Below are 23,927 nucleotides of genomic sequence, written 5' to 3' on the forward strand. Positions count from 1 at the left end.
TGAAATATCGCAAAAGTTCAAACCTAGCCCTGGCAACCAGCATGAAGAATTTCAGTAAAGATCTTAAAAGAATTCAGAAAACTAAGAAAGAGGAAAAAAACCCCAAACAAATCTAAACTCCAGTTCTGAGTCTGAGCAGAGCCTTCTGCTGGGCCGTGTGATTTTGCTTCTGGCTGATTGACGTGCTGCCAAATATATGTCTTGGTCATGAACTCAACAGAAAGTGAAATCATAAGGGTATGGTGGTCATTTTGTTGAACTCTCTCTGTCGTGAATGGGTGCACCACATCACAGAGCCGTTATGATTAGGGGGGCTTTGTGGGCTTAATGGAAAATTAGGGCCCTTTTTTTTTTTTAACAGATGACACCTTGAGATAGCTGAAGAAGATAAGCAAGCCTGGGGGGTGGCACTATGGCAGCGGAGGAGAGCAGTGAGCTTTTTAGGAGCAGAGGCTGGAGCTGCATCTGTGTGTGCTGGTTGGCTTGGGGAGTTGAGCGCTTTGGAGGACCCTCTCCGCAGCCGTCTTTGGGAAGGAGTGAGATGGAGGCGCTAAGGGGAACGTTAGCGAGGCGGCACAATGTTTTGCCTAAAGCTTATCAGTAATGAGAGAAAAAACCCAAACCCAGAAGAGCTTGGAGTGCTCTCCGGTGCTGAGGTGGGTCTGTGCCCTCACACTGCCATATCCCCAACGAGTCACCCGCTAGGGGAAGGAAGCCGGGTGGAGGTTGGTGAGGTGGAGCGCACGTTTTTCACCTACGGCTGCTTACGGGAGCCTCCTGCTGAAGGTCAGCACTGAGCCTTTGGTGGCCTCTGCCTTGACTTCCTTGCCTGGTAGCAGCGAGAAGCGACTGCGGCGCTTGCTGCGGGTCAGCTGAGGCAGAGGAAGGCGAGTTCTGAAAAATGGTAGGAAGGTGCCCAAACGCCTGTCCCAGGCAGCTGTGGCACAGTCCAGACCACTGTGGGATCTGCTGGGCAGGGATTTTCCTGCTGGGCAGGACCAAGCGGAGATGGGAAGCGCTGCCAGGAAGGCATCCCTCCTTACCTCTGCCTTCATCTTGGCACCTGGGTCTTGTCCCCCTGTTGGGAAGGTGTCCTCCTCGTGTCACCCTGTTGGGTTGGCACAGGGAACAGGAGTGTTAAAGATTTCTGTCCCGTGGGACCTGTTCCCACACCTGCGGGCACAGGGTGGAACCCAGCCATGGTTTGGTTCCTGTTGGCTTGGCCGTGGGTGCGATGGGCGCAGCAGCAGGAGCTGCGGTGGAGGTGCTGTTGTGTGGGCAGAGCACACTGACATCTGTGCAGACCCTGCTTGGAGCTGGTGTCTGAAATCCCACAGGTCCTTTTGCTGATGGCCTGAATGAGTATTTTAGGGTCACCGTCCAAACAGATGTTTATTGCAACTTTCCAGCTTGTAAAACCAAAACCGATCAAGGGACCTGCTCTACCTTTGAAATGCCCATTTCCAGGCTTCGGTGAAAGCTGCCGCGTGTTCCTCTTGAGGTTTGTGGGTTTCCATTGGGATTGTGGATGGGACTGAGAAAGGGCCAGCACACACGAGGCGAGTGACTCAGCATCACCGACACGTCGTGTGTCACGGCTGCTGCACAGCACGGTGCTGCTGGCGCTCTGCTGCAGGACCCAGACCCTGGGGGTGGTGGGCTCCCAGTGCATCATCAGCACGTGAGCCCATGTGCCTTGTGTTACGCCTGGGGCAGCATGGCGTGTCACTTTCCGGGGTGGTGGTCTTGAGCTGCTCTGATTTCAGATGTTAACTCCATTTCTGCAGCGCAGCCAGACCCTGAACGTGGCACACGGCTGTGCGAGAGCCAAACTTAACAGCTGTCTGCAGGTAATGGGGCTGATGTTTCACCAGCCAGCAGTGTTGCCCTGAGCTAAAACCAGGAGGTAAATAAAACTATGATTTTCAGTTTACTGGTGAGAAACAGAGTAGTTTGGTTGCTCCATGTGTCTGTGTGTATGTCTGTAAAATTTGCTGGCCTGTTTCCTGCCTGCTTGCTGGGATTCCTCTTACGTGCCATATATTATTTTTGAAAGTATTACATTTAAGGGAAGAAGGACAGTTTAATAGTGTGGCTTGGTTTTTAGTTCCTTTTCTGATAATGCTTTCTGAGACCGTTTGCACTTCAGAAGTATAAATCTTGCTAAGATAAGCCTGATATGGAGGTATGTAGATGGTGATGACACTCTTCAACAACATAAATAATACCCTGACATTTCATTTCACAGGAAACTTTCTTTCTCAGAGTGCATTCAAGTGTATTTCTGTTACGCAGCTTCTAAAGTAGTTAAAATTGGCCTGAATCAAAGTAAAATCTGTTTGGAGGCAGGAAGGGCTGTGAGGATGGGTTGGTGTAGCTTTGGTTTTTTCTGTGCAATGAGCAGGTTGCTGGGGTGGGTGTCTTCCCCCCCCCCCCCCCCCCCAGCTTACCTTGGCAGTTATTTCACTTTTTCACTTTGGTATTTTTAATTTCCCTCTTTTGTTTCCCCATCTGTAGGTCAGTGTGCGGATTGAGTTTTGTACCTGTCCAAGGGGTTTTTTGGATCCTTGGCCTGCACTTACCTTCCTCTAGGAAGGGATTTGGGAATACCTGGGGGAAAGAAACTGCCACGAGAGAGTGGCCATGAGAGTATAGCAGCAAGAAGGGAGAATGCAAGACATGAGCTCTGGTTGATGGTCTGGAGCGTCACCTGGGGCTGAGGGGCTGCTGGGACCCACGGCTCAGCACCGATGTTGAGCCATGGGCTGGACACCGTTTCTGCAACTGGTGTATTAGAAATTTGGATTCTGCTGTGTGCAGTTGCCACAGGCTGTGCGGTCTGGTTCTGCGACAATTTCCATGCAGGAGTTCAGGCATCTTTTAATGGCTGGCCTGGGCCATTTTTGTTTCTTTCTCTCTCCCCCCCCCCCCCCCCCCCCTCCCTTTTTTCCCCCCCGCTCTCCTTTTTTAATAGAAATGAACTAGAGATGCCAAAACAACCCTTTCATATCCTGATCTGGGTGATGGTTGCTCTGTAGACAAAGCATTGCATGCTGTGGCCAGTGGAGTGGTTTGGATGGTTCCTCATCATCAGAAAGGAGGGCAGTTGTGATCTGCTTTATTTGAATGCAAGTTGTGCATGGCCCCTGGGTTGCTGGCAGTCGGCCAGTGCTGCCCTCTCTCTTGGGCAGAAGCCTGGCATCCTTGCTTAGCCCTGCTCAGCAGCAAAATGCCTTAGGATTTGTGCTCACAAATTTCCCCTGAGCAGTGGGGGTTTTTCAGTGAGGAACAGTGGAAATAACTCTTTACTCCCAGCCTCTAGAGGTCTCCGGTTTTTCTGAATACAGGAATGAATGAACCGAGTTGAGGTTTGAACTAGATTTAGATTAGTGCCGAGCACATGCTGTGAATAGAAGAGCCCTTCAGAAGCTGATGTTTCTGTCCACAGGGTGGGGGCGGGTGTTCAGCTGAACAAATTGTTCACTTTGGCTTCTTCGCAGGCAGAAATGTTATGATCAACTAATGAGATTGTTCTTGAGCGCTTGTGGGGTTTTCTCTTCCTCCCTTGGAGTTGTCATGCGTGTGTGTTTGGCAGAGTTTAACTCTTGCTCCACCCATAGATCTGGTTTTGCACTGGTTTTGAAAAAAAATAATTATAAAAGCTTGGTGGTCTGAGGAATGAACTTGAAGAATATATGGGGACAGGAGCAAACTGGAAAATAGCAGCTGAACTGGGTGCAGATCTCTTCTTTTTTAGTGAGGCACAATTAAAGATCATGAGAGGAATTGTAAAAGTTGCATTTGTGTGGTGCTTGGGGGATGACACTTAAATTTTTTGCTGTCAGAATTGTATATCAGCAGAGCACATGGCTTTTTCACTTGGGCATGTCCTGAATTTCCAGGGTGCCTAAGCACTGGTGAAACTGTCCCTAGCATGGACTCTTAACAGCGAACATCCCAGTATTTTACTTTATTTGCAGTACTGGCATTTGGGCTCCTGAGAAGATGAGCAGAGAAAAGGGATGGGAAACTCTTTTAAACCTGATTTTAATGCTAATGTTTTTCAGTTTCCAGTAAATCAACAGGAGTTGATGTAACCATAAGATTTCTCTTGGCATCTCATTATTGTTCAGGAGTAGTCATTGCACTAGTGTGGACACGAAGCATTGCATTGCATTTGCACTACTAAACTTTGCCTGGGGCTGCTGCCTTGTGGTAGGTAATGCAATGAAAACATGCAGAATTAATATGGATGATTTGCCCTTTAATAGAGTTGACAGCTGAATGTCATAAACTGTCATACTTGAAACTGCTTTTCTGGTCTGTTGGTAGGTTTTGTCCCTGCTGAAGATCCCAGGTGGAAATGGGAACGTAGCGGTGGCATGCCCCGCTTTTATTTTCTTTGGCTGGCAGCAAGATCTCTCTTCTAGTTAAGAACAGTGGATTGCATCAAGTGCTGGTACTTGGGCAGCTCTCAGGAAGGCACTAAGTGCACCTCTGGGCATTTTGGCAGTGGTGGGATGCATTGAGTACAGAGGTGGGAAGAGGAGGGCAGCTTGTGCAGAGATTTTGGAGCAGAATCAAAATTCGAGATGGGACTGTCGCTTCCTGCAGTGGCAGATTGCCTGGTGCAGTCTGAGATGTGCGTAACTGATGATGAGATCTTGCATGTGTGTTTTTTCTTGGTTCCTTGGGAAGAGGACAAGTATGTAAAGTGGCCATGTGAGGCCAAAATCAGGTGGTTACCAATCCAGAGCCAGCCAGCTGGGATGTTAGGAACAGTTCATGGCAAACCAGTAGCACCCAGCCTGCTTTTTTGACAACTTCTCTGGCAGGTCCGAAGCGTGGTAGACCCGCGAGGGGTGAATGTGGACAGTGGCTCCAGAACAATCCAGGTTTTCATGGTGGGCCATGTCTTTGGTGGGAAAGGCTGTGGTGTGCTGGGGTGGGACTCCAGCACATCAGTGCAAGGGGTGGGAGCGGCCAACCCAAGGGAAGGAGAATTTGGCCATATAGCATAACAGTAGACCAGGCTGGAGACCTCCCTGAAGAACCAGCTCAGTGCAGACAGTCTTGCAGAGGAAGCTCCATGGGATGTTGTTTTACAAACTCCACTCAGTTTTTTCTCCCTCAGATAGTGAAATATTCCCCCAGCTGTCTTGGCTGGGGGGGTTAGAGCCTAAATCCTTCTCCCCACAGCATGGCACATTCAGGATTGTCAAAGTGGACCTCCAGTTGTGCATCACCTGGCAAGCATCTCCTGATTCCTGGTACTGAAGCCTCATTTGGTGGACAGATACTTAATTGGCTTACTCAGGAAATGTCCTGTACGGTACCTCCTGGGCTCTGTCCCAGTGCCATGGTGAGCCTCCTACGGTAAACCAGTTACCACCTTCCCAGCTTGCATCTGGCAGGTGGGAGAGACTGAGGGTGTGTGTCTTTGAGGAGAAGGTCTCAAAATCTGAGGCTTTGAACCAGACCAGGTGATCTTTGGTGATTCCTTCCATCAAAAGCTGCATAGGACAGGGGCGAGTAAATATAGAGTGGCCTCTGCGTCAGTAGGTGACTGCATTTCAGGGGACAGAAAAGCCCCTGGGTACGTGCCAGAAATGAGTGGAGGAGGGGAGCCACAGAGTCACAGAACGGTTGGCGTTGGAAGGGACCTCAGAGATCATCTAGTGTGATCGCATGGGAAGTGCCTGGGAAAAGCTGCAGCTTATTGCCTGGTGTCGCAGCACGTTCGTCTGTGTCTGTGCTGGGAGGGAGAGGCCGGTGGTGTCACAGCCGGGGACTTGAATCCACCGGCTGTGCCGGCTCCCCTGCCCTCCGGTGCCACGGCTTCACCGCGGGCTCGTGCTTCAGCGCCAGAAGCGTTTCTGGCTCACGGTGAGTCTCTCCCATTGCTGTTTCACTGCACAGGCTGCTTGACTGCATAGAAAGTTTATCAGTGTTTCTGTGTGTCACATTTCTCTCTCTGCCTGGCATCGACTCCTTTTTTCTTCCAGCATGACCTGTTATTCCTCGTTTAACGTGATTTGGGTTTGCTGAAGTGCTCTGGGTGGCAGAAACAATCTCACTCCAGACCCTGGCGGCCGCTTCTCATTCATTACTGCTGACTCCTAGAAGTGGTTCTGATATGTGCTTTCCCTTCAGCCTGTAACTTTCCAATCTGAAATCTTTTAACTTCATTTTTCTGTGCTGCTCTGTGCCATTATCAGGGTGGTTTAGCAGCAGCTGGTGGATCTGCTCTGTTTGCTTTGCAGCTGGGCCTTAGTAGGGCAGTCTCCCAGTGAGAAGTAATTCCGCTAATCTCCAGTTCCCTCCGTTTGTTGGTGCCATCTCTGCCCACCCTGTTGGGGTTCAGCTGCACGGACTCAACAGAAGGCAAGATGGACTGATGGCCACCAAGGGCTTCTCACCACCGGTGCCGTGGTGGAGGGGGGCAGCACGGCTCCCCTGGGGTCCAGGAAGAACACAGTGAAGGTGTGCCTGGTAGGACTTGGTGCAAAGCCAGCCGGCAAGGTGGTCCGTGAATCCTTCTGGGGGGAGAAGGGTCTGCCGTTCCTTGGAAGTGGGGATATCCCTGTGCGTCTTCACCCAGGAGTGCTTTGTGGGCAGCTTTGATTTGATTTTTATCTGTAGGCTTGGTTTAAGCACAGCTCGTGGGTGGAGGTTGTCTTAGGGAGGGCTTATCTATGTGGAGCTTGTAAAGCTTTTACAGCACCACGACTGCTGCCATGGCTGGCCTGGGTCGAGCACAGGTCGTACTGATGGAAGTGCATCGACCGAGGTGTTGCTGTGTTCATTGACAGCGCTGTATTTGTACTGCTTATTTAAAAAAAAAAAAAAATCATACAAGGAGAGCACACCTCCCTCTCTGAACTGGCCGAACCAGGGCACCTTGCTGTCCCCTTGGCTCTTGCGCATCCGAAACGGGGACGCTGCTGCCTGGCAGGAGCACCTGGCTGGTGGGGTTTGCTTTCTGACGTTGACTTTGCCATTTAGGATGACTGATTGTAACCCACAGTTGCCTGTTTTTTACTAAGGAAAGGACTGGAGCCCATTCCAAGCACTCGGGCTGATGTAACATGGGATTTATTCCCTGCCCCCCACTGCCCTCCTGCAGTCATTGTAGAGTAACTCCTGTTTTTTAGGAAGGGGTGTTTACCTGTGAGAATTTGTCATGTTGATAAAGTTTCTTTGCGTGGTTCCCTAAAGGCTGTGGGTTTCTGCTGGGGAGGCGGGTACAGCAGTCTGGGAGCCTGGCACCACAGCGCAGGAGCTGTTGGTGCCTGTTTGAGGCTACAGGCGCAAAGGGCAGGATTTGAGCTCTTCTGCCATGGATGGGGAGAGGGATCCCGTTCTTCCCTCTCCCCCTTCCCGTGGAGCCCTGCAGCCTCCCGTGGCATTTAATAACCCTGCGGGCTGGGCTGGGCTGGGCTGGGCTTGGCTTGGCTCAGCTCCCCGCATGTTCTTCGTCCTCAGTCCCAGCCTCCTGGCCCTCTTGGGCACCTTCTGGGCATGTGCGAGTTCCCTCCGCAGGAGGAGACGTAAGGCTGCTAATTCTGCACACATGCACTATTTACAATAAGCACCATCTGCTTAAGTTTGCAGGACGCTGTCCTTGTCGGTCAAGCTGAGTGCCACGCCAGCTGGGTGCACACGGGCGCGGGGTGGCTGCTGGGATGATGCTTCTGCCGCATCATCTGCTGAGGCCACTCTCCTGCACACACCAGTGTCTGCAGGAGGAGAAGGAGTCTGCCTGGGAAATTTATCTTTTTTTAAAGCATCAGGCTCCTAAATAATTAATTTTATGTGCTGTTCCATCGGTTTACCCTCCTGTCCCAGCTGGAGAGGCTGTCCATGCCATTCTCCGTAGCCTATTTTCTTCAAGCAAGTGCTTGCGGTCACACAGAGTGCACCCGTGCAGCAGCATGATGAGTAGTTTCCCTTGGAAGGATGCAGGATTTAACTGCTTTGCTGCTGCTTGCGTTTCTCCCCGTGCCAGCTTTGCCTCTGGAAGCAGAAGACCCCTCTCCAGAGGAGCCATGCAGCCCACTTGCAGCAGCACCGCTCTCGGCAGCCACCTGGCCCTCTCATCAGTCTTCCTGTTCAGCTTAATCTGAAACCCGTTTTGGACAAGTGCAATAAACTCTTTTGTTAATTGTCATGTTAAAAGTCCCAAATGTTTAGAAATGCTTCCCTCCCCCTAGAGCGAGGTGTCTGGTTGAGGTGTTAGGTGACTGCTGGTGGTGACTGCAGTGACTTCAGTTGCTCTATTTTTGCGTGGTTGCTACTTTCTAGCGCTAGTCAAGAAAATAATTGTTCTTGCAAAATACTCGTGCAGAGGTTAAAGCTAAAGAAGCCATATAGCTTGTTATCCAAAAGCTGATCTACATGAGGAAAGCACATGTATGTTGCTGACAGCACATCACAGCAAAGGGTGTAGTTGAACAGGCTCTGAAAAAGGCTTAATTCTAAATATAGAGGACCACACTACGCTCAATACTGTTTTGGAAAGTGTGGCTGAGCCATCATTATGTATCTTCCCCTCCTCCACCTATGCCGCAGGGTGTCGGAGGATGAAGTATACATTACTGTGTTTCGCGTTCTTGGTTTATTTTTGGTTTAAATCCAGTGGGTTTTTCTGGGATAGGACGTGTCCTGATTTTAAGGTGAAGGAGCAGGTCTGCTGCTGCTTACGCTGCTGTGTCGCTTAATGGGTGTGAACTGTTTTTGATACTTAATCTTGATTTCTGTGTAGTCTGAGCAAAAGAATGAGATGTACATAACGGAGCAGGCCAGGATTGTTCCAGCAGGCATAGGTGCTTTGTAACGTTGCTGAGGTGAGCAAGGGAGCGGGCAGCTTGGAGATATTCTCAGCAGCTTTTGCTATTTCTAAAAACAATGCCCAGTGCTACGTGGATCCCCAGAGAGCAAACTGTGAAACCTGCTAAGATCTGGCTTGGAGCCCAAAACTTTCTAGGAGTCCAGGTAGTCTGTTGCGTCCACAGATGCTGAAGATGCTGTAAAAGCAGACACAGCCATTGCAGTTTTTAAGCTATAAAAAAAAAAAAAAGATGAGCTCTTCTCTAGCAGAATCGTTCTTAGCTTCTGAAATGAGAACGTGGTAGAATTTCACTGAAACTTGGTTGGCAGAGAAGTAACGTGTTCTGGAAAGTCTTGTGGGGAACTTCGACATGAAAACACCGTCAGTCTTGCAGATGATTGAGTCAGAGCAGCGCTGCTTTTCCAGTGATGCTCAGAGAAGTGTCTCCGCGAGATAAGGGAGATCCGCTTCCCAAACAGCTTCCCAAACACTGCCTCTGCCCACCGTGCCCTGGAGGGGCTTGCCTGCCCGTTGGGCTCAGCGTGGAGATCCCTGTGCGGAGCTTGCAAGGTGTTACCCTTCTTGGAACAGAGGGAAATGTGACTGGGCCGGAGAGCTGGATTAGAGAGGCGTGATCGTGATCGATCGGGTTATGCTGGGGTGGTGCTGGCAGCTGCTCAGCCCATCGTACACCAGATTAACCCTGTGGTCCCTCGGCCTCGCTCCTCGGGTGTGTCGGACCTTACCCAGCCCCGGCGCTCAGCTGCCTTCATCTGGGGCTCTGCTGACTGTATCCTCGCTGTAAATGGTGCAGGATTAAGATTTGCTGTGGCATCAGTCTACAATAAATACTAAAATTTCCACAAAGCATAAGGTCAGCATTGATCAAAACAGAGCAGACACCTTATACAGGGAAATATTCCAGAGGGAAGGACTTACGCTCCTAAAAGTGCTTTGAAAATGGTCTTGGGGAGGGCTGGGAGGACTGTAGGCAGTGGATACAGTAGCCTGTTTTGGTGGAAATCTGGCCTCATCAGAACTGGCACTGAAGCAATGTCGCCCACGCAGCCGGGAGGTCCAGCAAGAATATGGAGAACGTGTCTTGTTCTAAATTTGTGGGTTTTGCTTGGAGTTTGAAGGAACCAACTCCTTTTCAGGGTATTTCAATTAGTTGGTTTGAAACTTGTAATAACCCTGGTGCTTTTTTTTTTTTTTTTTTGCAAGTGCTTTCAGCACCAGTACGCCTAAATAAGGGCAGATGCATAGGAGGTGTAGATTTTTCTAAGAACTTGATTATTGCTGTTGCTTACCATCTCTGCAGCTGGGGGTGCTTCAGTAGTAAATCTCATTTACCATGTGCTGCTTTTGCTATAATGACTGGTTTCTGCATCAAAAAGGGTTTATCTCAGCAGAAGACTTCTTGGGTAAATTTTTGGAAGAAAAATCTGGACATGGCTGTGGCTCCCCTGCCCCATGTTCTCACTGGGTTCAAAAATACCAGAGGGAGGGGGAGATGGGCGAAGGGAATAGCTTTAAGATTAATTTTTTTTAATTGTCAAACATCCAGATGTGGCAGAGGCTTTGCACAGTGGCACTGGATTTGTGCACGCACTTTCTGCTGATGCTTTGTTTCTGCACCATATTGTGGTTCTCTTCCTTTCTGGGTAGCCGTAATATTTATGCACCAGAATCAGGATGCTTAGGGTATATTTTCATAATATTACGGCTTTTAACATGGGAGAGTTGGAGCCATGGATTTATATGTACCTTACCATCTTTGTGTTCCTTTCAGCCCTGGAGTGTGACAGCAGAGAGTAAGGATGTTTTTGTAACAGTTGACTGTAAAATGCAGTGGTGTAGTCCATGCACTAGTGAAAGCATATTTATAAACGCTCCCGCAGAGCTGTACTTTTGTGTTCCCAGCAGAGCTAAAGAAGGTAGGAAATCAGTCAAGAGCTGCAGAGCGTGTGTGGGTTCCCCTTGCGCCCACACGCACTTGCCTTCTCTTGCGCCTGTGAGCCCTGGAGATCCGGAGGAGTTGTTCACTTGGCAATTTTCTGCCGTTTCTTGCTGGCTTGTTTGCTCGGTCAAGCCATCAGATGCAGAAGTCAGGTTTGCTGTGCAACACCTCCTTGCAGGGGAGCAGTTTGTGCAAGGCGCTGCTAGCTCTGTCGCTCTGTCTCCAAACAGCGGTTACTCTTAAAACTGAATGATGGTGTGTTGTGAAACTTGCCACCGAGTTTTAATTGTGGCCATGTGGTACACGCTGGTGCTCAGGCGTATTTTGTGACTGATGACAGAGGTCTTGTTTTAAAGAGGTTACATTAAGGAAGGGAGGGCAGATGAGTTTTGTTTTCTCCAGGACTTGGAAAAGTGGGTCTGGCAGATGTGGCCAGGTAGGACTGGAGCTGCTGGTTCAGCTAAGCATGGAATAAAATCTTAACGCTTGCATAGGCAGGACTTCAATCACTACGTACCAAAAGTTGTTTTAATATTGCTTTGTGGAGGCATGGCTTTTATAGCACGGCAGTAGTTTGGTTGGTAATTATTAGTGGTGGCTAGGTGATATCGGTCACGCCATTCAGTGTCTAGCTTTTGATCTCTCTGTCAGTTCTGCTAGTTGTTTTTTATGGGCTGCGTAATTAAAATCACATTCAAACTAATCCCCCCTTCCCCTCTCTGTTTTTCCAGGAGGCAAAGGGCAGAGTGGAGATGGGCAGCAGACCGTGCATCCATCGTGAGTCGCTGGAATTGGCTCCAAGCCCACGTCTCAGACCTGGAATACCGAATCCGGCAGCAAACGGACATTTACAAGCAGATTAGAGCCAATAAGGTGAGGACCAGGAGTGCCTTCGGATACGTGTGATTTTGCTTTTTCTCCTAATGGCTCTCTTTTCCGATGCAGTGGAGAGTGTGTGTGCAAAGTCTTGATGCCTTGTTTTCCCCCCTGCCATCTCTCAAAAAGCATATTGCACAGTTGTGACTAATTGTAATGCTACTTGGCGTGGACTGCGTGTCATTCTTTTCCCTGGTTCAGTATGGTGGCATGAAGAGAGCAATACCTTACTTGAAAGTTCATCTGTGGGTACTGAACAAAACTGTTGCTTTTGCGTGCGTGTTCCTGATTGTTTGAGCCTATCTCGTTTTTTAGTTGAAAAAAAAGTATTTTTAAACCGTCCCATTCCTTCTTTTTGGGAGTAGCTGAAGGTAGGAATAAGGAACAGCTTAACGAGACTTACTGGGAAAGGGAGGAGACTGTGGAGGAAGTTTGCTTCAATGCTGTCACATAGCACAGGCTTAAAATTGAGTCTGTATCGTAAAAAAAAAAAAAAAGACTGTTTCTGGGTGCTGACCTTTCTCTGTGGAAGGAATTATATTTTTTTTCAGACTTGCTCTCAAATGGCAGGAGAATGAGGGATAGCAGAGAAGGGTTGAGGAAGGAATTGTTATCGAGACATGTTCAGGCATGCACGTTAAATGTCAGGCTTTGGAGGGAGGAATGTCTGGAGTTTGTGGCAAGAAGGCTCATGGTATTGCATCAACTTACAGATCCTCAGGAATTCGGAGTCTGGCAAATGCTTTTCCCAAGATGTGTGGTGCTCTGGGGGTGGCAGGGAGAGAGGCTCCCAGGCGGGTGGAAAGCCCAGGCAGGGGAGGGAGAAGGAGCTTTTATGCAGCTATGTGGACGAACAGGCTGATGGAGGAGTGAGGGCTATAAATGACTGGGTGGAAGAGCACGGGATCGAGTGGAATACATTACCCAGAGCAGAGCAGAAGCTTCTGGGAAGCGGGCTGTGTGTCACCTTAATGAACCAGTTTCAGAAAGAGTCGTCTTCTTTCTGCCTTGGGAAAGCCAATCGCGCAAGATGGTTTCTAAGTACACAATAGCTAAACATTCATATGCTAAAAGTTAAGTAATGGAAGAAATGAGACAACTCATTAATGAAGTTGGAGATTCGGTGCATTCATCAGATGATGACGACTTGACGGACTTGTGAAATGGCCTGATAATGGCCACAAGCATCACATGTTTTTGTCTAAGGTGGCAGTCTCGGGGTCTGGAAGGAGAGCATCACAGGGTTTCGTCCAAGGTGAAAAGTACAGCTGAGGTTTTGGAAAGCAGGATGTCACCTTTTTTGATGTGTTCAAATGAAAACTCCTCAACTGTGATAACCCGGTATGTGAATTTAAGATAAAGTGTGCCACTTTGAGTGACAGAAGAGTTCAGATGTTGAGGATTTGATAGTGCCTGTTGTGCCTGAACAAGAAAGCAAGTATCAAATACCCCACCTCTCTGACAGGACTTCATGGAGATCACCGCTTGCACCCAGCCATCGCTGCCTTTGTGTCACCGAACTCGGGGATGCCTTGTAAAACATGCTCTGTCTTCACCAGTGAAGAGCTCAGATTTGTAAAAGCAGCTTGTGACAAGTACAGGAGACTGGAGAAACGGGAGCATGTTTCCGTGCTACAAGACTCTTGCTGGAATGGATTTGGCTTCAAATTGTACAAGGACAACAATTAAAGAATTTGGAGACGCCTTGTTTTTTCCATCAACATAATTTTAGCTTATTTGGCCTTAAGGAGGTTAAAATGTAGCTGCTGCAGGAATTCAAAGTTGCTGTTCTATTTTATTCTATTTTTAGGTTAATTACCTTTATATGTTCAGGTTTACATTTCAGTGTACCGCTTCAAGATAAGATGCATTGCTTTCTCAGATCATAGCAAGAGAAAGACCAGGCAGTTGAGAATACCCTCCTGTTTTGAAGGTACACTGCTGCCTGGGTGTCTCGGCAGTAATTGTGTTTTCAGCACATTTGGATCGGCTCAGGTGGAGCCTGGTGAGATGTGGAGGAAAACAGCAAACCGTGAGCGTGCGTTCAAAGGTAGTTGTAAAGTGCTGTGTTTTCTGGGGCTTAAAAATAGCGGGCTGTTGTGCCTCTGATTTTTTTGTTGGTTTTGAAGAGCATGTACAGTTAATTTAAAGGACTGGATGTCCATGAAGGTAATAAGGTGGGTTTGTTTCTTTACACAGGTGTGCTTTCTGGGCTCTTTTGGAGATGGAGTGGGGTGTGGCGTGGTGCTGGTCTCCCCCCACGCAGAGTCTTTGCACCTCCCCGCATGTGTGGGTGGCAGGTGCTCCCTGTTTGGAAAGGAACAAACAGCAATTTTTTCCCCTCTTTCTGTGTCTCTTATGAGTTCCACTCTTAGATGGAATAAGAGGTGAATGAAGATGAAGGACTCCTGCAGGAATTCTGTGCAGTGGCAGACCTGGCTGAAATCCAGTCACCAAAACCCCTTAAAAACGGGGTTGTTTTGCACGTTGTCTCTGCAGCCCCAGGTTCAACTTGTTCCAGGCCAGCCGAGATGAGTTCGCTGTGTTCCCTTGGAGCTTCTGATCTGCTGTGTGCAGCCCGTCCCGTGGGGAAGGCTGTGCTCTGGCCAGAGCTGCTGAGTCAAGAGAAATGTGGATGGGAAGGGTGGGATGGGAGTTAGGAGGAGCCTCTTGCTGGAAGGATTTGCAGCTCTCACATGGTTTTCCTGTGTCGGCAGTGGTGTGTCGGGCTTAGGGCGTAAGAGACGCTGCTGTCCCACTGCGAGGCTGTTTAGGACCCTCAGTCTCTTCCTGATGTACCTTAAAGTGTGTCAGCCGCCTTCCTGGCCCATTAGTCCCCTGGCAGGGGGGCTGCTGACTATTACGGGACTGTGAGACATCTGGGATCTGGCTCTGAGACCTCTATGATTGACTTTTCATTAATACCATAATTAGTGATAAAAATGGGAGTTAAAAGGCAGCAGCTTGCCCATAAATACTAGAAGGAGCCTTCCTTTTTTCTTTGTTTTGGAGAATGCTGGTGAAAAGCAAGTATTGTGTGGCTTCGGAATAATTCAGAAGCGCTGTTCCTTTCCCTTTCCTGAAAGGGAGCTGGAAATCTGGTGCTGCCCTTCTAATATCTTTCTGTTATTCAGAAGTGTATAAATAATGGAGACTTAGCGGCAAAGCAGCAAGCACAATGCCTCCGTAGGCAGATGCTGTCCTGTGGGCTGGGAGCTGGGAGAGGATGCAGGCGCACGCGGCAGGTTTGGGCAGCGCAGCTTCTGTACGATGGCACGAAACCCAAATCTGTGACTGTCGCAGGGAGGGCTGTGTTAAGCGTTGCCTCTGCTTTAGAGTCACCAGTGGAAGGACATGCTTCTAAACCGATACTCACAGTATGTAGAACTAATCACTGCACCTTCCTGAGGCATGGAGCAGCTCTTCGTCCTCTTCCCTCAAATTGAAGGCAGAAGTCCTCGGTGGCTGTTTCTGTTCGTGATGGCCATGCTTCCCCATCTCTCTCTCTCGCTGAGCAAATGGAAAGTCCACGTGCTTTCTGGAGTGTCAGAGGGAAGCGATTTCCTTGGTTCCAGCCTTGCATTCAGTCCCAGTTTCTCCCTTTTTCGTGTCCACTGTCTCCTACACCTGATGTCTGGAGATGACTGACCTGTGTGCTGAGGCATGCCCGAGGATGGTTCTAGAAGCAGTGGTGAAATGTGATGGGTTGCTTTTGGAGAGGGATCTTACAAGAGTAGAGGAAAAGCGCAGCAGTGTTTAACTGAGTTTAGGCTTCCAGCCTCTCATCCGCTAAACATCCTTCTGGGATGTCAGAAGACTCTAGAAAACTGTCGTCATGTTTATTTTAGAAGCCAGCTACTTCCTCATTGCTGGTCAGAGGCCATCTACAGTTGTATTTGGTTTAGGAATTTCTGAAATAAACTATCCCTGAACTATGGGCTACCACTGTTTTTCTGGAAAGCCGCTGATCTGTTGTATAGAAGATTGTGTCAAGGCACAAAATCAGCCTTACGAGCGACCTCCGTGGCCACGTGCTGTGGCATCGGTCATGTAAGATTTGACTTTGTGGACTTTGAGGGAAGCCTGGTAGCTCTCTCCTCTCTCCAGATAACATGTCCAAGTTCCCTTCCAGGCTCACGTCCTTGTGACACACCGTGCAACCTCCTGAATTGTTTTCAGATGACTGATCTGCCTGTTCCTAATCTGAGCAGCCCTTTCCCTAGTTCCTTGTTTGACCAAATGCAAACTTGTTCTGGCATGTCTTTGTCCTGGATTATATTTATGGTCGATAGGTTCCACCGGCTCTGTAATCCCTTGCACATTTTAGCCTGCTTTGTTATAATACAGCTCAGAATATGCATGATTGCAATGATTTTATTTTACTTGGTGGTGTTCAGAGAGAAAGCAGTCCTGCCTTTAGAGTAAGCTTCACTTAGAGTAAAACGTAAACAGGACAACATATGTTAAGCTTGATAACACAGTGCTCTGCCACTGTGCTTTGTCCCGCTAGCTTTATAGCAATGGCTTGTTTATCAGTGTTTTTCTTTCTGTATTGAATTTTGTGAATATCACTTCTTTGAAAAAAATCTGCTCGGAGTAACAAGTTTGACTGTAGATTTTTGGCACCCGCTCAAAATTGTTTGCTTGGCTGTGGTGGTGAGTTCCACTGCATACTATGAAAGTAGTCGTTTCCTGCTCTGTGCTGTTCCCTTTGGTTTTGCTGGCGTGCGGCTTGCTGAACCTCCTCGGTGGAGGGGAAGGGGTGGGAAGTGGGACGGCAGCTGCCTTTCAGCAGTTTTGCCCGAGAGGGAGCTAACTCTGCTGCTAACGGGGCTGAAGGCATGTGATCCGGCTTCAGCCACTGTCCTTCCCCCTCTGAGTTCAGCTTAGATGTCAGGAAAATCCAGGCAGCAGGGGATTCGGTTTGGCATCGCGTCTGAAAAATGTGGTGGGAATGCGAGCCTTGCTGTGCAGTGGTTGTAGTTTCTGGGGGACGATGGATGCGCAGTTTCCCTGCTGAGACCAAAGGACCCGCAGTTAATTCCTGTTCCCTTCCCTCTCTTCCAGGGGCTGATAGTTCTTGGTGAAGCATCACCCCCTGATCCTGCAGTAGATGATGCATCCCGTCCCGTTAGTGCTGAAGTTAAGCTGGAGCCTGGGGCTGACCGGCTGGTAAGTGCCAGCAGCAGAAGTGACTGGGTCCAGATCCTTCGCGTTCGTCAGTTCTGGGTAGGGAAGGTTCATCCTTTAGGCTGCAGTGGAGAGAGGTGCTGGAGCGGTGTGTCTGGCCTGGGACTGGCCTCCTGCAGAAGCATCTCTCTGTGGGACTTCACGCGGGAATTGCTGACCTGCTGGTCTGCTCAGCTCGTCCCCTCCCAGATTATTTGGGGGTTAATAAACGATGGGATTTAAACACCTTTGTTAGAACAGAGTTCCTCAGGGTGCCTTTGTAATATGCATTAGCATTTTGTGAAGCTTAAAAATCCTAACTAATCCTTTCCCTCTAGCAAAAAAGTACCTCGAACCGAGAGCAGCACAATTAGCAAAGGCTTCTGAAGATGTGGCTATTAATATCTGCCTGAGTGTTACCCCTTGGAAAGGGAACTAATGATTTCAGTGAGATGCACTGGAAACTATGTGGAGTGCCAGGTATTTATTATTTAATGCAGAAATGTAGGCCACAGAGTAAAGGCTTGATCGTACTGTTCAGCCTGGCTGTGATTACTTTTGATCCTGTGGGACACATCGACGTACTAAAATGGAGGATTTTGAAGTTGTGGTTTAGTACTAAGAGAAGGGTAGTCCCTGCGTGGCTCAAACTCCTCTTGCCAAGCTGCAGCACTCCTGCTTTTCTGTCCTAATGCCGCGTTTGGGGAGAAACGGAGCTTCACCACGGTGGGAATCTGGAGTTTCATAGGCCAATATTCAATGTACTTGTTAAAGATAAAAAAATTAACTAGAAGTGACCGTAAAATTGTACTTCAAGTGTATTCTCCTATTGTTGGCAAGACTTTGTCAGAGTTTTTCTGATACTCAATGTTAATATGAAATACCGTGCATTTCTCTAGTAACACCAGACCGCAAAGGGGTTATTAACGAGTGATTGTAATAAAATGTCTCCTTGCTTGACACTGGCTTTCAGATGTGTGTTTGGAATTTAAGTCCTTAATTAGCAGACTAGCTGAGCCCAAAACTCTGCTGTGTGATTTAGTACAATGAACAGGTTTTGCTCACGACTGAAATAGTAGATGGTGCTTCAGCTGAAAACAGAGCCACGCTGGAAGAGCAATGGGAGGCTGGAGAGCCAGGATGACAGGGGCTGCCACAGATCGTGATTGAATCACAAGCATTACGCAGTGTCTGGTTTTGAACAGTGATGTCCGTCTGTCGTGTGGCCCCCCCCCCCCCCCCCCCTTTCATGCTTTAACCCGAAAAGCGCTTGCAGAATAATGAGCGAGTGCACTGCCAACATGCTCCGATTCGCTTCAGAAATGGCATGCTCCTGCGCTGATGAATTGGCTATTTGGGAGCTAATCTGTAAATGGCAGGCTGATAACGGAGATAAATCATCAAATTTAACAGTGATAGGAAGAATATTTTCTTCCCTATCTGTTTAAATCAGGATGTTTATGTGACGTGCGTGTATTTTCAACTTGGGAATCTGCAGGTGGATGGATTGTGTCCCACCTGACTTTGTCCCTACATGTGAAAGATATTTTCCATATACTTACAAAACCATCACATTGTCCTTTTTTGGATTGTCTTAGACATCATCTCCGTATGGAACAGTAAATGTCTGTGCACCAGAAGTCTACAGCAGAGAAAACGCTTGCTTGGCCGGTGCTGTCTGGTTGTGCTACTCACAGCCATCTCGCTGTTGCTGTGTTTACTCATTTCCTGCACTGTGCCTTTGCTCGTCCCTTTCACTGGGCTACGAGCTCTTCAGACAGAGACTTTTTATTACTGCAGTGCTCACGCGATGGAGATCTGACCTCTCTTGCAGGTCTTGGAGGTAAACAGTGAGACAAACAGTAGATACTGAGAGCAGTAGAGAACAATATTTTCAGTGTGAAGCAGGCTGCGGGTTCGTACTTGGCACCTTCTTGTGGCTGCTCCTGCAGCCGTGCTTGCCATCTTGGAGGGTAGCTCCTCCTGAAAAGGACTTTTTATTTCCCTTCCGCACGTGGCTGCTGGTGGACGCGCACATCGCTCCATGCAGCCACGTTCTCCGCAGCAGTGCTGGAGGTGTCAGGCACCAGAAACGCTGCCTCCAGGCACCCAGCCTCCAAGCCCCGCTGCTGGAGGGTATGTTCTTAATTAGGCTTGCTCGTAAGGGTGGGGTGTTGAGTCAGAGCCTTGATCTGCTCCAGGCCAGAGTTTAGCCCAGAGACCATTCCTGTTGCGTCAGGACGCTTACTGGAAGGGGATTTCTTGGGCCTCTCCTGGAGAGGTGCTTATCATTTTGGCACTCTTTGGGCTGCTTACAGTTAGGCTTTTTGGTTTGGTTTTTTGGTGTTTTTTTCTTTTTTTCCTGGCTTCTCCCCCACAAAGTGGCAGATTAAGTCAGGGGAGGGATCCATCCTGTCTCTTCCCCAGCTCCTCTGTGGGTCTCATCTGCTCATGGGTATCTCCTTTGGCCGGCGTGAATGCAGGATACGTGTCCTCCGGCATCGGCTTGATATGTGGGATGTAGCTGATAATCCCTGGGAGGAACTAATCCTGTCATCAGTGGAGGGAAGGGTTGAGAGAAGACCTTGGAATGTCTGTTGGGAGCTGGAAGCTCAGTGTGTGAATAAATACTTTCGCCTGAAGATGGGAATAACACAAAGCCCTGCAGCAATAACTCGGCCGTTGCTAGTCGTTCATTGCTGTGTTGCTAGTCTGGCGAGGGGTGTGCATTTCACGTTTTTAATAGTAAATGAGAAAAGAGATTGATGGAGTGGCTTGGTAAGGCTTTTGTCTGCAGTAGGGGTTTGTAATCTAATAATAGGTGAAGGTCTGAACCTGTCTGGTTTTGTTTGGAGATTTTTGGGAGTACGGGAGATGTTCCTGCTGTTGGGTCATGACTGCCTGCCAGCACACAGCTTCGTCACTGCCGTGGGAGCCCCTGGGGAAGCTGCAGGCTCCTGGGCTCATATGCAACAAGCAGGTGTGCTAAAGCCGAATCTTTGACACGCTCCAAGAGTTGTAGGGATCCTGAAGACCTGGACTTCGAGTCCACAGGCATACCCAAAACACAGAAGAGCTCAGTCTGGAGCATCAGTGTGATCCTGGTGTGATGGGGGATGCTCTGGACCCCAGCCTGGCTGCACAGCCAGCCCTGGGGGAAGGCATGGCACTGGGAGGTGCATCCAGGAGGAGCCGGTGCAGGAGCTCTGCCTCTGCTCTGAATGCCAGAGACGCCAGCTCTCGCAGTCCTGCTCATCCCCGCCGTTGCTCACATCGGAGCCTTGTTAGGGTGCACCCGTCTTCGGTGCGATAAGGTGAGGCTGGGCTGCCTCTGATAAATAGACTTTGGACTGATGCTTTGCAGCTCCTCCGCAGGAAGCAAGAGGGGTCGCCCTCTTCCTATCTCGAACCACCGAGCCAGAGACCTCTCTTGGAGAAGAAGTTCCTCCCTTAAGACCCTTTCTGGAGAAGAAAATAAATACCCTATTTCAAAAGAGCTTATGAGTCATGTGTACCCGCCCTCCTGAACCTTGGGTGCCTCCGGCAGAGGTGTCATGTGAAGGCTCAGCCTTGCCAAGCCGCTGGAAGCCGGAGGGAAACGTTCGGCTCCTGCACTGACCTCACCTCGCCAGGCTGCCGGGCTGCCGCGTTGTGCTTGCCTGACACTGCGGGCACCACCTGATCGTGCCCCTCCGTCTGCATGCCCGCGCCGAGTGTTGGAGCCCAGCCTGTGAGCCTGATCCTGGCTTTGCTCCCCCCTGGAAGAAACGTTTTTTTTAGCAGAAGTGTAGAAAACCCAGTGAAGTTCCTCAAACAGGCAACAGGCAGAAGTTGTGTTGTTAGAAATTGCTCTTTCCTGGGTGAGTCAGGTCTCTACTGTTCTGGAAACTGTTAGTCCTGCACCCCGTAGCCTGGTTTTAGTTGTTCGTTGAGATGGGGGAGTGATTGCAGGGAAGATGTTAATCAATGCAATAGCGATGCTTTTGAGATGAGCAGGGGTCTGGCTGGCCGGTCATCTACGTCGATCAGTCAGACCTTTTATTTTGTATTTTTTACTAGCACTTGAACTGCACCACTGCCCTTGCGTGTGCGAAGGGGGAAACCCAGCTCGAGAGACATTGGCAGTGAGCGTAGGAAGTACTGCACGAAGGAAGAAATGAAGTTTAACCCTGGGGAGGAGGAGGAGTGTGTCTGAAAAAAAAAAAAAAGGGGGGGTGTGAGGATGAGACTGGAGGCGATGGGTGCCAGGGGTGTGAACCCCCTGGACCGCACCAGCACCTGGGTGCTGGGGTGGGGAGCAGGAGTGTCACTGGCAGGAGGTGCAGAGCCCCGGTGTGTCCTTGGAGGCTGCGGTGACACCCCCCCGCTGAGCCCCCTTGCAGTGGGAGATGTGCAGCGTCCCGTGCTGCAGCTGTGCAGTAGCTGCCGCTCTTGGGGAGGCGGGGGGTTTTGTGTTTCAGACCTGCGGCAGGAGGGAGCTCTGTGTCCTCACTGCTTCCCTCTGCCAAAAAGTGTGTTCAGCTTTGCGTTTATCAGACAGTTTTAGCTTCATAGAATTGCCCCGCTTACATCCGTAAAGCACAGCTTGTGTGCGTACTGTTTAAAAATACTTCTTAAAGTGCTTTTTGGACCATGTTTGCACAGGTATTTAGTTAAGATGCAAATTCAGTTGTGCAAGTCTGTTCTCCTCTCCCCCTCCTCCCATTTTCCCCCGAAGTGCTTAGCCAAGAGCTTGCGGCCGCGTGGCTTAGAGCACAACATCAAACTTCAGAAGCTGCCTGTGAGGTTTACAGGTGGTTATGAACTTGTTTGCACTATTGAGGCAAAACACTAAAATCTCCTTAAAGACCTCAGCCTTTCATGCTCCTTAGCGGTTGCCTGAGGGGGATTGGAGTCCTTTGGTTCTCGCAGTGAAAGCGCTGTCGTGTATCCATCCTCTTGCCCGAGCTGCTCCCTGAGAAGCCCTTGCGTCTCTGGTCTCCTGTTCACACAGTAACTTCTGAACCCTTGTTTTGAAGTCCTGTCTGGAAACCGCTGGCTGCAGTGCAGAATCTTCAACTAGAAGTTGGGAATAAGAAAGCTGTGGCTGTTGAAGAAGCTTTTTTTATTAATTTATGATCTTTCTCATCCTTCCTTAGAGTGTTTCTGGATCCCAGCCACTGGAGAACTTGGGTATTTCTGCCGCAAATACTCCTGAATCCCATCCTGCCAAGCCCTGTGGAGCACCAAGACCCGTCAATGGAGTTATTAACACGTAAGCTGCTTGCATGTTATGGGGAGAGTTTGACACTTGTCATCTTGACAAAGTCCCATTGCAAACCAGCCTGTAATATGGTGGGTGGTAGTAACTGAGTTGTAACAGTATAAATGGTCTTTTTAGAAAAAAGTATGGTAGTAGATCATATTTGGAAACATTTTGGAGGAGATGGCTTGCTTGAGGTTTTCTGCTGCATTGTTTTTCTGAAAATGGTATTAAACTGAGCTGTGTTTACATGAACAGGCCCTGCAGGCAGCCTTGCAATGAGCATGTTCAAAACTGTTTCTTCATGGGTATTTTTAATGCACTTGCAAATTGTATGATTCAAAGGTCCTAGTAGCCCGATTGCAATTATTTTGCAGAAGTATCTGTAACGGCTTGGCCTGCTTTTTTGGAGACACTGAGAAACCTAAACCCCATTTTGGGGAGTGAGACTTTCTAAATTCTTTGTTTCTCTGGCTGTTTCTGTTGAGAAAGTCTTTAAGTGAGTAAATGAAAACAAGCGAAAGAAATTCCCCTGTGCTACACAGGATGATTTCAGGGTTGAACCACTTGAAAACCTTTGAACACGTGAGGCTTTGAAGTTCTGATAGTGGCTAGAGAAGCACTACCAGCACCATTGCACTTGCTTAGTACCTTGAGGAGGGAGGGACGCTGCACCAGGGCAGTGTGAGCAAGCTTAGAAAGCACTGATCAACTCGCTCATTGCAAAGCTGAAAGACTGCAGGCTGTAACAGAGCCCTTTATATGCCTGTAGCCTTTGAACTCCAGAGCCTTAGACCACAGGGCTTTAATGTTTTGCATTTTTAGAAATGAAACACTTGTAAAATATACATGAAAAGGTTCCGTAGATGAGGCGCTGTGCTGGTATTTGGTAGGTGGTGTGGTGTATTGATGGGCAGGGTTACTGCGTGTGGACAGGGAAGTCCTTTGTACCTAAATCAGAAAGGTTAATGTTAACACTGCACCTTCCTGGTGTCACTGCTGAGAGTTGTTAGAGCTGTAGTTCTCAAATATTAATCAGAATCAAGTTTACATGGAGGTTAAATATTTTTTCTAGAAAATTAAATGTTCTCTTTCTTGTGCTCTCTGACATTTAGTCTCCTGAGAGCCTGCTGTCTTAAGATGCCCTGAACTGATATTCTGGGGGAAGCTGAATTCTGGGCGTAAAGTTGTTCAGGTCGAAGAGTGGCTTTTGGTCTTGTTCTGTGTCTGGCTTAAAATGCTGGGCTTTGTTCAGAACCTCCAGAGGTTTTTGTCAAAGGCTCAGTGGTGGGAGAGTGTGGAATGTGACCAAAGTAAAAGCAAAAATTAGAGTTGGCTTAACAAAAGCTATTGCCTGGTGAAAGTGCCGTGCTTTAAACTCAGCTTAGAGCATCTGCTAAGGTGTGAACCGTGAACCTGGCCTGGTACAGCTGGGTAATGTGGGGTGGTTGAATGAATAACAGTGCCTCTGCTCTTCTCTCCTTGGGCAGTCTTCAGCCTGGCCTGGCAGAACATGCTCAGGGAGATGGCCAGGAAGCTGAGGAGCTCTTGCATAAAAAGCAACGACTGAACATGGTTTCTTCATCTTCGGATGGAACGTGTGTAGCCGCTCGCACTCGCCCAGTGCTGAGCTGTAAGAAGCGACGGCTCGTTCGACCCAGCAGCGTTATGCCCCTTTCCAAAAAGGTTAGTGCTGTTTGGTTTTTCACACCGAGAGCCTGGTGAGGGCCTGATGTGATGGTCTGGTGTGCTGCTGCTCTTCACCTGAGGAGGTCTCCCTGTTTTGGGAATGTTTGTGGTTATCAAGAAGGAAAAAATAATGGGAAGAGGAGGACAGTGAAGCTTCAAAG

The 23,927-nt window shown here is 48.9% G+C and overlaps 1 protein-coding gene across 7 annotated transcripts in view; it reads left to right on the plus strand.

Moving 5' to 3' along the window:
- Positions 1-23,927, plus strand: part of KANSL1 (KAT8 regulatory NSL complex subunit 1) — a 100,925-nt gene that overhangs the window by 58,483 nt on the left and 18,515 nt on the right. For 5 of the 7 annotated variants that reach the window (XM_005235862.4, XM_055790129.1, XM_055790127.1 and 2 more), the window contains exons 3-6: positions 11,522-11,663; positions 16,734-16,838; positions 21,974-22,089; positions 23,568-23,763. In XM_005235862.4, the coding sequence (XP_005235919.1) occupies positions 11,522-11,663; positions 16,734-16,838; positions 21,974-22,089; positions 23,568-23,763 (559 nt within the window). The remainder of the gene's footprint in view (positions 1-11,521; positions 11,664-16,733; positions 16,839-21,973; positions 22,090-23,567; positions 23,764-23,927) is intronic. The other 2 variants (XM_055790128.1, XM_055790126.1) reach the window with 1 other exon arrangement.

The sequence above is a fragment of the Falco peregrinus genome, chromosome 18 (genome assembly GCF_023634155.1).
Source record: "Falco peregrinus isolate bFalPer1 chromosome 18, bFalPer1.pri, whole genome shotgun sequence".
In the NCBI taxonomy this organism is placed as follows: Eukaryota; Metazoa; Chordata; class Aves; order Falconiformes; family Falconidae; genus Falco; species Falco peregrinus.